The sequence below is a fragment of the Monodelphis domestica genome, chromosome 2 (genome assembly GCF_027887165.1).
Source record: "Monodelphis domestica isolate mMonDom1 chromosome 2, mMonDom1.pri, whole genome shotgun sequence".
NCBI classification, from domain to species: Eukaryota; Metazoa; Chordata; class Mammalia; order Didelphimorphia; family Didelphidae; genus Monodelphis; species Monodelphis domestica.
This window is the reverse complement of record NC_077228.1, coordinates 430,995,375-431,007,842: the sequence shown is the minus strand read 5'-3', so window position 1 is coordinate 431,007,842 and position 12,468 is coordinate 430,995,375. Positions and strand designations below refer to the sequence as shown.

At 39.1% G+C, this 12,468-nt stretch overlaps 1 protein-coding gene across 5 annotated transcripts in view; it reads right to left on the bottom strand.

Moving 5' to 3' along the window:
* The window catches only part of AKAP12 (A-kinase anchoring protein 12), a 113,214-nt gene that overhangs the window by 7,468 nt on the left and 93,278 nt on the right, over positions 1-12,468 (bottom strand). For all 5 annotated transcript variants that reach the window (XM_056818930.1, XM_007484727.3, XM_007484730.3 and 2 more), the window contains one exon: positions 2,774-11,018. In XM_056818930.1, the coding sequence (XP_056674908.1) occupies positions 2,782-11,018 (8,237 nt within the window). In that variant the 3' untranslated portion in view covers positions 2,774-2,781. The remainder of the gene's footprint in view (positions 1-2,773; positions 11,019-12,468) is intronic.

The following is a 12,468-nucleotide window of genomic DNA, read 5'->3' as shown; positions in this document are numbered from 1 at the left end:
AGATTTTCTTTAACCTTTTAAGTTTAAGATACATTTGCTAATACATGCCCTAAAAGGCTTGTGACTATAAAAATGATGCCACTAATTATTTAATAAATTATGGGACTTTGCTTAATGATTCTGTCTGATTCCAGGACAAGAGATACACACAAGAGCCATTTCATAGGGCCAAAGAAAGGCCAATCTAGGATGGATTGATGCACTTCTAAGCCAATACACAAAGGTCCTGAACCTAGTGTGAAGACTCGAGGTTACTATGTTTAACATGTGTTAAGACATAGGCTTTCCTTGTATCTACACTCACTCTGAAGATACTCAAAGATGAGTATCCCCAAAACCTTGGCTCCTACTTGGCTTCTATAATCTGGTCCCCTTTTCTGCCTCTCATAGTGTGGTACCTTTCTGTAGTCCTGGCACTGACTGGGTAAATGCATCATTACTTAGATCATTTTGATTGGGCCCTGATTCAAGGACCTGTTATAGATTTATTTTTCTTCTACTTGGAATTTTTACATATAAGACTTTGATAGTCTATATTTTCATCCAGAAATTTTTCTTTTCTTTTGGATTTTCTGATGTCTTTTTTAATATCTCTTGCCAACTGATTCATATACCTCATACCTCAGCCATGCATCCCTAACTGATTCTGAATCTTTCAATCACCCACAACACGGGGAAATGTAAAAAAAATATCATTATTTAAATTGCAAAGTTTAAATTCCTTTTGAGAAGAATTTTAGGTAAAGAAGATGCTACCAGAACTGAACTGTTGGAGAAGCCAACATGAAGAAGCCTCCAGACCACAAGTTGCACAAAATTGAACTTTGGGTGTGGTTGACTGAACATTTATTTGTATGTATACTTTTATGCCAAAGGGGACTGCCCCCTAACGGCTTTTTGTCAATGTGTTCAGCAATTATTGGCTTTATTCTTTTTTCTCTTATCCTCACACTATTGCAATCTTTTAAGTTTATTTTGTTTTCATGATCCTTTGGAAAAAAAATTAATTTTTTTGCAAATGATCACACGAGGGAATGTGAAAAATAGACTTGAATACAGGACTACAATCCCCATGAGCCTTTGCTCCACTTCCCCAGAATGCCTTGTAATCTCACCTGGGCCGAGATCGAGAAGGGATTTAAACGGAGGAAAAGGCTTTTGAGGGTCTTTTGGACTTCCGTTTTGGAGCAGAGGCGTCTCTTCCATGATGTGAGGTTATTTTGCCTAGGCCTCTGGCCTAGGCACATGTTTCTTACTTGTATATTCTTAATCTTTAACCTTTAATAAACCTCTAAAAAATATAATACTCCTTGCAGAGAGAAACTAATTTCTACCTGCCTCAGTCTCCCCATCTCCCCTAAATTTTAATCTTTACAATAGTGTACAGGACAATTCTGAGGGACTTAGGAGAAAGAATGCTATCCACACATCCAGAGAAAGAACTGTGGGAGTAGAAACACAGAAGAAAAACATTTCCTCGATCAAATGGTTCAGTGGAGGTATGATTGGGGATATAGATTCTAAATGATCAATCTACTGCAAATATTCATAATATGGAAATAGGTCTTGATGGATGATGCATTTGAAAAGGATTTTTGAGAAAAGGATTGTAAGGCAAAAAGGAGAGCTACTAAAAATGTTGCCACACACACACAAAAAATTAAAGGATGAAGTGGGTCACTGCACAATTTCTAAGAGAAAGAAAATTGCATTTCTGATATACTTTTGAAATCAAGTACTATAAATATAGGCTGCTGATTTCACATATAATATTCTTTGTATACTGAGCACCATGAATACAGACCCAAAAACTGGGAAGCAAAAGCCAAAGAGTGGAGGATGGATGGACAAATGACATACGAATGTAATGGAACACAATTCTGTCATGATAAATGAGCAATGAGAAATTCAGAAATGAGGCATAAGCACTAATAAAGTAGAATAAGCAAAAACAGAAATACAAAGTTCCAAACAACTACACAAATCTAAAGAAAACATTACAAGGAACCCTAACATTAATTGTAGTTAGCCATCCTTGGCTACAGACTATACTTCTTTCCTCAGTAATGAAGTGGGAAAAGAGTTGGTGTTTTTGTCACAGGGGACGAGTTCAATAACAGATAGGCCATTTTAAAACAAAACAAAACAGCATCAATAAACCATTAAAAATGAAGGGGAGGGGGAAGCTGGGTGGCTCAGTGGATAAAGAACCAGGCCTAGAGACAAGAGGTCCTAGGTTCAAATCTGCCCTCAGACACTTCCTAGCTCTGTGACCCTGGGCAAGTCACTTAACCCCTATTGCCTAGCCCTTACCATTCTTCTGCCTTGGAAACAATATGTAGTATTTGATTCTAAGGTAGAAGGTATGGGTTGTTTTGTTTTGTTTTGTTTTAAAGAAGGAGAAATGTTGGTTAACTGATATGCTATTTTTAAGATGGAGAGAAATTTGCTTTAAACCAATCAATAATATAAGTCACATAATTTCGTTACATAGCTCAGTGAATTTTACTTTTCAGAACCAGGCTGAAGTGCTTAAATGAAAAACCTGAGGCATGTAGTACCCATCTGACTTCTTATAATGGCTTATGGCCCTTGGCTAAATTATTTGAATAGTCCAAATTTATTGTTGTAAGTACCAAGGTCAAAAAGTACCAGGTACCAAGAGCTAATAAACCTTATAGTACTATTATGAAGCCATTAGAAAATGCATAAAATTGTAGCTATATAAAAAACATAGAATACGATTTTACAAGAAAGAAGGCACCTTACTTACATTATGTCTCAGGATTCCATAGGTGCTGATTTTGGCAAATCACAAGGCCCATCATATTTGGGTCCATTTGAATCAAGGGACTCTTTGACTTTTGGCTCAGTCTTTGTTTCAATGGCATCTTGAAGAGAAGTTTTTATCATTGACTCTTTTGCACTAGCAAGTTCAACAGAAGACTGAATAACATTTTGTACAATTCGGGAACTCTGAGTTTCAATGGTCAAAATATCTTCTTCAGTCTTTTTTGTTTGTACAACTTCAGATCCTAAGGCAGGTGCTGAATCACTACCTTCACTGACTTCCTGGAACACCACAGGCTGTTCCTGTCTTATACTTTTATCTTGAAAGTGTATCACTAAGGTACCTTCATCTGTAGTTATTTCAACTGGTATTCTTGGTTTCATTGGAATTTGTGGTGTTTGGATAGTTCTCTCAGCTTGACAAGTTAGGAAATCATTGAGTGTTTTACATTCCTGCACCTCGATTCTACTTTCAGCTGCTTCAAGTTTATCAAAAGTTTCTGAAGTTATTTGTTCAATTATTTCATCCTGCTCATCATTAATAGTTATATCTTCAGTTTTTCTTGTTTGTACCTTTTCCTGAACTTCATCATGCATCACAGCTGCTTCTCCCATTGTTAAATTGGTCTCTTGGTGATAATTACTGTTAGTTTCAAGACTCTGAGTTGTTAACATTACATCTCTTGATTGCTTAACATTTTCAAAGGCTACCTGAAGTACATCCTGTGTTTGTTTTGTAAGAGCTTCTAAATCTGGTGTGTCAACATCTACCTCCTCCATAGGTGTAGCAAATCCTGTAGTATAAGAAGAATCAGAGAAATGTGAAAGTGCAGAAATCATTGCTGCACTCAAAGAGCTTGAAGAAACCCTGTCTGTTATCCAAGAGGGCTCAGAACCCATTCCTATACTCGAAGGGTAATCAGAAGAGGATGCAAAAGAAGCTCTTGTTATTTTATCAGCATATATTGCTTCTGTTGCTTCTTCTGCAGCTGGCACTGCTTCAGAAGTTACCTCTAGCTTACTAACAATCAGGTCCCTTCTCATGTCTTTTGCCTCTTCAACTATCTCCTCAGTTGGCTGTTTTGGTTTTTCTCCTGCTTGTTTTGCAGCTGTCACAGCTTCAGAAGGTAGCTCTAGCTCACTAACAATCAGATCCCTGCTAGTGTCTTTTGCCTCTCTCAAGCTTACATCTCTTGATGGTTTAACATTTTCAAAGGCTACCTGAACTCCATCCTGTGTTTGTTTTGTAAGAGCTGGTGTGTGACTATCTACCTTCTCCACAGTTGTAGCAAATCCGGGATAAGAAGAATCAGAGAAATGTGAAAGTGCAGAAGTCATTGCTGCACTCGAAGAGCTTGAAGAAACCCTGTCTGTTATCCAAGAGGGCTCAGAACCCATTCCTATACTCGAAGGGTAATCAGAAGAGGATGCAAAAGAAGCTCTTGTTATTTTTTCAGCATATATTGCTTCTGTTGCTTCTTCTGCAGCTGGCACTGCTTCAGAAGTTACCTCTAGCTTACTAACAATCATGGCCCTGCTAATGTCTTTTGCCTCTTCAACTATCTCCTCAGCTGGTTGTTTTGGTTTTTCTCCTGCTTGTTTTGCAGCTGTCACAGCTTCAGAAGGTAGCTCTAGCTCACTAACAATCAGGTCCTTACTAGTGTCTTTTGCCTCTCTCAAGCTTACATCTCTTGGTTGCTTAACATTTTCAAAGGCTACCTGAACTCCATCCTGTGTTTGTTTTGTAAGAGCTGGTGTGTGACTATCTACCTTCTCCACAGTTGTAGCAAATCCGGGATAAGAAGAATCAGAGAAATGTGAAAGTGCAGAAGTCATTGCTGCACTCGAAGAGCTTGAAGAAACCATGTCTGTTATCCAAGAGGGCTCAGAACCCATTCCTATACTCGAAGGGTAATCAGAAGAGGATGCAAAAGAAGCTCTTGTTATTTTTTCAGCATATATTGCTTCTGTTGCTTCTTCTGCAGCTGGCACTGCTTCAGAAGTTAGCTCTACCTCATTAACAATCATGGCCCTGCTAATGTCTTTTGCCTCTTCTTCAACTCTCTCCTCAGCTGGTTGTTTTGGTTTTTCTCCTGCTTGTTTTGCAGCTGTCACAGCTTCAGAAGGTAGCTCTAGCTCACTAACAATCAGGTCCTTGCTAGTGTCTTTTGCCTCTCTCAAGCTTACATCTCTTGGTTGCTTAACATTTTCAAAGGCTACCTGAACTCCATCCTGTGTTTGTTTTGTAAGAGCTGGTGTGTGACTATCTACCTTCTCCACAGTTGTAGCAAATCCGGGATAAGAAGAATCAGAGAAATGTGAAAGTGCAGAAATCATTGCTGCACTCGAAGAGCTTGAAGAAACCATGTCTGTTATCCAAGAGGGCTCAGAACCCATTCCTATACTCGAAGGGTAATCAGAAGAGGATGCAAAAGAAGCTCTTGTTATTTTTTCAGCATATATTGCTTCTGTTGCTGCTTCAGCTGGCACTGCTTCAGAAGTTACCTCTAGCTTACTAACAATCAGGTCCCTTCTCATGTCTTTTGCCTCTTCAACTATCTCCTCAGTTGGCTGTTTTGGTTTTTCTCTTTCTTGTTTTGCAGCTGTCACAGCTTCAGAAGGTAGCTCTAGCTCACTAACAATCAGATCCCTGCTAGTGTCTTTAGCCTCTTCTTCAACTCTCTCCTCAGCTGGTTTTGGTTTTTCTCCTGCTTGTTTTGCAGCTGTCACAGCTTCAGAAGGTAACTCTAGCTCACTAACAATCAGATCCCTGCTAGTGTCTTTTGCCTCTCTCAAGCTTACATCTCTTGATGGTTTAACATTTTCAAAGGCTACCTGAACTCCATCCTGTGTTTGTTTTGTAAGAGCTGGTGTGTGACTATCTACCTTCTCCACAGTTGTAGCAAATCCGGGATAAGAAGAATCAGAGAAATGTGAAAGTGCAGAAGTCAATGCTGCACTCAAAGAGCTTGAAGAAACCCTGTCTGTTATCCAAGAGGGCTCAGAACCCATTCCTATACTCGAAGGGTAATCAGAAGAGGATGCAAAAGAAGCTCTTGTTATTTTTTCAGCATATATTGCTTCTGTTGCTTCTTCTGCAGCTGGCACTGCTTCAGAAGTTACCTCTAGCTTACTAACAATCAGGTCCCTTTTCATGTCTTTTGCCTCTTCAACTATCTCCTCAGTTGGCTGTTTTGGTTTTTCTCTTTCTTGTTTTGCAGCTGTCACAGCTTCAGAAGGTAGCTCTAGCTCACTAACAATCAGATCCCTGCTAGTGTCTTTTGCCTCTCTCAAGCTTACATCTCTTGATGGTTTAACATTTTCAAAGGCTACCTGAACTCCATCCTGTGTTTGTTTTGTAAGAGCTGGTGTGTGACTATCTACCTTCTCCACAGTTGTAGCAAATCCGGGATAAGAAGAATCAGAGAAATCTGAAAGTGCAGAAATCATTGCTGCACTCGAAGAGCTTGAAGAAACCATGTCTGTTATCCAAGAGGGCTCAGAACCCATTCCTATACTCGAAGGGTAATCAGAAGAGGATGCAAAAGAAGCTCTTGTTATTTTTTCAGCATATATTGCTTCTGTTGCTTCTTCTGTAGCTGGCACTGCTTCAGAAGTTACCTCTAGCTTACTAACAATCAGGTCCCTTCTCATGTCTTTTGCCTCTTCAACTATCTCCTCAGTTGGCTGTTTTGGTTTTTCTCCTGCTTGTTTTGCAGCTGTCACAGCTTCAGAAGGTAGCTCTAGCTCACTAACAATCAGATCCCTGCTAGTGTCTTTTGCCTCTTCTTCAACTCTCTCCTCAGCTGGTTTTGGTTTTTCTCCTGCTTGTTTTGCAGCTGTCACAGCTTCAGAAGGTAACTCTAGCTCACTAACAATCAGATCCCTGCTAGTGTCTTTTGCCTCTCTCAAGCTTATATCTCTTGATGGTTTAACATTTTCAAAGGCTACCTGAACTCCATCCTGTGTTTGTTTTGTAAGAGCTGGTGTGTGACTATCTACCTTCTCCACAGTTGTAGCAAATCCGGGATAAGAAGAATCAGAGAAATGTGAAAGTGCAGAAGTCATTGCTGCACTCGAAGAGCTTGAAGAAACCCTGTCTGTTATCCAAGAGGGCTCAGAACCCATTCCTATACTCGAAGGGTAATCAGAAGAGGATGCAAAAGAAGCTCTTGTTATTTTTTCAGCATATATTGCTTCTGTTGCTTCTTCTGCAGCTGGCACTGCTTCAGAAGTTAGCTCTACCTCATTAACAATCATGGCCCTGCTAATGTCTTTTGCCTCTTCTTCAACTCTCTCCTCAGCTGGTTGTTTTGGTTTTTCTCCTGCTTGTTTTGCAGCTGTCACAGCTTCAGAAGGTAGCTCTAGCTCACTAACAATCAGGTCCTTGCTAGTGTCTTTTGCCTCTCTCAAGCTTACATCTCTTGGTTGCTTAACATTTTCAAAGGCTACCTGAACTCCATCCTGTGTTTGTTTTGTAAGAGCTGGTGTGTGACTATCTACCTTCTCCACAGTTGTAGCAAATCCGGGATAAGAAGAATCAGAGAAATGTGAAAGTGCAGAAATCATTGCTGCACTCGAAGAGCTTGAAGAAGCTTCAGAAGTTGGATCTAGCTCACTAACAATCGGGCCCCTGCCAGTGTCTTTTGTCCCTGTAAAGGATTTAGTACCAGGTTTTTCAAAAAGGACTTTTTTTTCAGATTTCTTCTTTTCAGCTATCTTCCCAGTTGGCTGTTTTGGTCCATCTCTTGCTTCTTTTGCAGCTGTCACAGCTTCAGAAGTTAGTCCTAGCTCACTAACAATTGGGCCCCTACTAGTGTCATTTGCCTCTGTCAAGGTTTTAGTAGCAGGTCTTTCAACAAGGACTTCTTTTTCAAATTTCTCCTTTTCAGCTATCTTCCCAGTTGGTTGTTTTGGTCCATCTCTTGCTTCTTTTGCAGCTGTCACAGCTTCAGAAGTTAGCTCTAGCTCACTAACAATTGGGCCCCTGCTAGTGTCTTTTGTCCCTGTAAAGGATTTAGTACCAGGATTTTCAAAAAGGACTTTTTTTTCAAATTTCTCCTTTTCAGCTATCTTCCCAGTTGGTTGTTTTGGTCCATCTCTTGCTTCTTTTGCAGCTGTCACTGCTACAGAAGTTTGCTTTAGCTCACTAACAATCGGGATCCTGCTACTGTCTTTTGTCCCTCTAAAGGTTTTAGCAATAGGTTTTTCCACAAGGGCTTTTTTTTCAGACTTCTCCTTTTCAGATATCTTCCTAGTTTGCTGTTTTGGTTGATCAGTTGCTTCTTTTGCAGCTGTCACTGCTTTAGAAGTCAGCTTTAGCTCACTAACAATCGGGATCCTACTACTGTCTTTTGTCCCTCTAAAAGTTTTAGCAACAGGTTTTTCAACCAGGATTTTTTTTTCAGTTTTCTCCTTTTCGAATATTTTCCTAATTGGCTGTCCTGGTTGATTCGTTGCGTCTTTTGCAGCTGTCACTGCTTCAGAAGTTAGCTCTAGCTTACTAACAATCGGGTCCCTGCTAGTGTCTTTTACATCTCTCAAGCTTTTAGTACCAGGTCTTTCAACAAGGACTTCTTTTTCAACTATCTCCTCGGTTGGCTGCTTTGGTCGTTCTCCTGCTTCTTTTACAGCTGTCACTGCTTCAGAAGTTAGCTCTAGCTCACTAACAATCAAGTCCCTGCTAGTGTCTTTTGCCTCTCTCAAGCTTTTAGTACCAGGTCTTTCAACAAGGATTTCTTTTTCACCTATCTTCCCATTTGGCTGTTTGGGTTCATCTGTTGCTTCTTTTACAGCTGTCACTGTTTCAGAAGTTAGCCCTAGCTCACTATCAATTGGGCCCCTGCTAATGTCCTTTGTCCCTCTCAAGGTTTTAGTAGCAGGTCTTTTAACAAGGACTTCTTGTTCAAATATCTCCTCAGTTTGCTCTTCTGGTTGATCAGTTGCTTCTTCAACACTCTCTGTTATTGTAGTAGAAATCCAAGAGGGTGACCTTTCCTCAATACTTGTAACTGCTCTCTCCCCCTCCACAACAGTCACAGTAGCTGCATGTACCAGCCCCTCAATGTGCTCTCCTGTTTCTAGACCTTCTTCTAATTTTCCAGATTTCTCTTTGTGCAAATCTTTTGCTGCCTTGATGTTTTCTGCATATCGGGCTTCATTTTTCTCTTGTTCTGCTGCATCATACTCAGATAAAGGAACAACAGCTGGAATATCAGAATCATCTTCAATAACTCCTGTCTGGTCTTCTTCAAAAGGAACCTGTCCTTGTTTCCCTTCAAACTTTTTCTTTCTTCGACCAGGAATGAGTTTCTTGATTGAAACCCAAGATTCTTCTTTCACAGGTTCTATATCTGAAGCAGAATGTTCTGTGCCAGAAAGAATGATAGATTCCTCATTTCTCTCTTCCATTTTTGATTTTGATTTTTTCCTTGGAGTAACTAATCTTTTAAATGACACCCATGTGGAAACTCCCTCACCTTCAACTGGGCTTCCAGCTAGCTCAGGGGAAGAATTTATCTGCCCTTGATCACCTTCAAAGGAATGGATAGGTGTTATTTCTGTCCCAGATTCTTTGTTTTTTCCCAAATCTTCTGATTTATAGTATTCAACACTAACAACTTTAGGCCCTCCTTCTTCATCAGAAGAGGATGACTTCCTTGCTCTTTTCTTGGAAGATCCTACACAAATTAAGGCTTCCCAGGAAACTGAAGTATCAACCTTCCGTTTTGGCTCTTCTGTCTTCTGATCATCTCCATTTCCTTTTAACTCTTCCTGATTATCAGAGGCTGTACTTTCAGTTGAAGACAGAGTAGCACTCTTGACTTTCTCAATTTCATCTTCTTTATCACTTTCAGAAAGCTTTCTAACACGTTTCTTGGGAGTCACCATCTTTTTAAAAGACGCCCAGGGAGTAACACCACTTTCTCTCCTTCTCTCACTATCAGAAATAGTACCTTCATCTTCAATCCCAACTTCCTGTGGTGTATCAACTATGCCCTTCTCTATAGCTAGTTCATCAGGGGATGAAGCAGAACTTTCACCCTTTTGATCCTCTGGAGTTTCTGAAGAATCTACTGACACCTGTGTAAGCTCCCCCAATTCCTGTGACTTTATTTCCTCATCTCCCTTTTTTCCCTTATATTTCTTTCCAGACAGTTTTTTTAAGCCAGTACCACTAAAAAGTTTCTTTAAGGGGCTTCCTTGCAATCTCCCTCTTTCTTGTGATGACAGTATTTCTACCTCACTGGTGATGCCCTCACGTTGCTGACACAAAACTGATTCTTCAGGACTTGTTTCAGATACATCTTTAGAGGTGCACACCAATTCACTGGTCTTGGCCAACATCCCTGTCACACCAAGTTTTGTTTCATTTGTTGCTGATGCAGGAAACAAAGACACATCAACTTGTTCTACATCAGTGCTTGGATTTTCAGTTTGTTCTTGTTCTTCCACAGAACTGGCATGAATTTCTGCTATAGTCTCTATTTTTTCATCAAACACCTCTGTAGCTAATGGAGCAGCTTTCTCTTCAGAAGACAGCTGTATTTCATGAGCTTCATCTTTAGGAGATCTAACTACTTTTTCCTTCTCAGACAGCATTTCAATGGCTTCATTGGGGGGAAGAGGCTCAGAAACAGTTGGGTGTTCAGCAGTCTCTTCTTTCTTCCCTTCATAAATTTCAACTAAATCCATCTTTCCTACCTCTTGCTCCTTTTCCTTCTCAGACACTTCTGGTTCATCATCTTCCTTATATTTCTTAATACTCGACTTTTTTCTCCAGCCAATCCAACCCAAGCTGAAAAACTTTTTCAATGATGATGTACTTTCATATCCAGTTATGTTGCCCACTTTTTCTTGTTTATCATCTTTCTCATTATCTATACTAAGAATACTCTGTTTTTGGCTTTCTAATTCATTTTCTGAGCTATAATCTTGGCAATCTTCAGATCCATTTGGTCCCCCATCATCAACTTCATCTGATTTATCATTCTTATCCTTTTTGACAGTCAATTTAACACCAACAAATTTAAAAACCTTTTTATACCCAACATCACTGGATTCTGAAGGTTGCTCCAACTCTTCTGTACTATCTTCTGACAAAGGCATTTCTTCAATTGTTTCTTGCTCACTCTCCTGCACATCTACCACAAAGAATTCTGTCTGAGATACCAATGTATCACTCACATCATCTTTTTCAAACATATTTTCGAGGTCTCTTTGTCCAACTGTTGAAAAAGAAAAAGAAAACCAGTTAAGATAAAGAAATCAAATTAATATAATACATTCATATAAGATGCAAAACAATTATAACTGCCATTAAAGTCTCATTGTTGCAGTGTATTTTAGTGAACTCTACTCAAGGATCACCTCAAGGTCACTTCCAAGCTAGTACTCTCACTCAACTTTCCAGGGAACCTAATAGCTTCTCCAATACCTTTAAGAATATAGAAGTACAAAGCACAATGAATGAGTCATTTCTGCCTAGTAGTATATTCGGAAGGAATGGAACTGGATGTTTTCCCCAACAAAAACTCGAAAATATTCTCCATGGCTCTGCTCTTTTCAACATCAGCCTTTCTGCCCTAGAAGCAGAGAAATTGGGAGGAGAGACTTTTTTTTAAAATATGCTAACTGTAACAATAAGGAAAACTAAGACCCTTTAGTACACTACTTTATTTTGCTTCCTTTAAATCACCTTTCTACTGCACAAAGGTAATTTGGGATATAAAAATATCTTTTGCAAACTTAGCAAATGTGGCAAACTAAAGGTAAAAAAAAATCTAAGAAAATTCTATAATCCTACCACTAAATACAAATTGTCAAATTTATAAAATTAAACAAAATGAACCTCAACACAGTGATCCTGAAACTTAATAAAAAAACTTGTAAGCAATTTATTTTCTTTTCAGTATCTTCCTTTTGAAATATTTACAAATTGATTTCTGCAAAATTTCAGATATGCTTGATTTTATAAAATGTAAGATTAAAAATAATATCCAATAACTCCAAGTATTTTTATAAGATTATTAATAATTACTTGAAGCAGAAGAAATAAAAGGACAAAAGTAAAGGCCTGAGTGAGGGGGCGGAGCTACACAATACTTATATCCTCCCTATTTTAGCATGTAAGGTAAGAAGGAACATGAGAAGCTGGGAAAGAATTCCTGGGGAGCAAATTCCCAATTATACAAAACCTAACCTTTGACCTAGAAAGGTTTTAGCACAAGTTCTATTCCTTCAACATTTAGGAAACTAACTCCCTAATACTATAAATAAAAATTAATCCTGGAGGCTTTATACTAAATTCATAAGCATTTATTTATTACTAAAGAGAAAGAATGAGATAAATAAGGTTTCTGGCCTAACTTAAGGTAAAAATCCAGTCCACATTGCAGCTGGTACAGTTCCCTCTTACCAACCCATCCCAGACTGAAATATTTTTTGGAAGATGATGTACTTTTCAGATTTAGGATTTGTTGCCCACTTATTCTTGTTTATCTTCCTGCAAAGTCTTACCAGAAATAAGAGCTAGAAAAGAGGGCTCAGAGAAAGAGCAAGTCCAAAGAGAGACAAATCAGCTGGTGAGCTTCCTGCACTGGCTTTTCAAATCTTCCGCTCTGCCCCTCCCCCAATCTTTCCATATCCTTCAAATAATCAATGGCTTTCATCTGACAT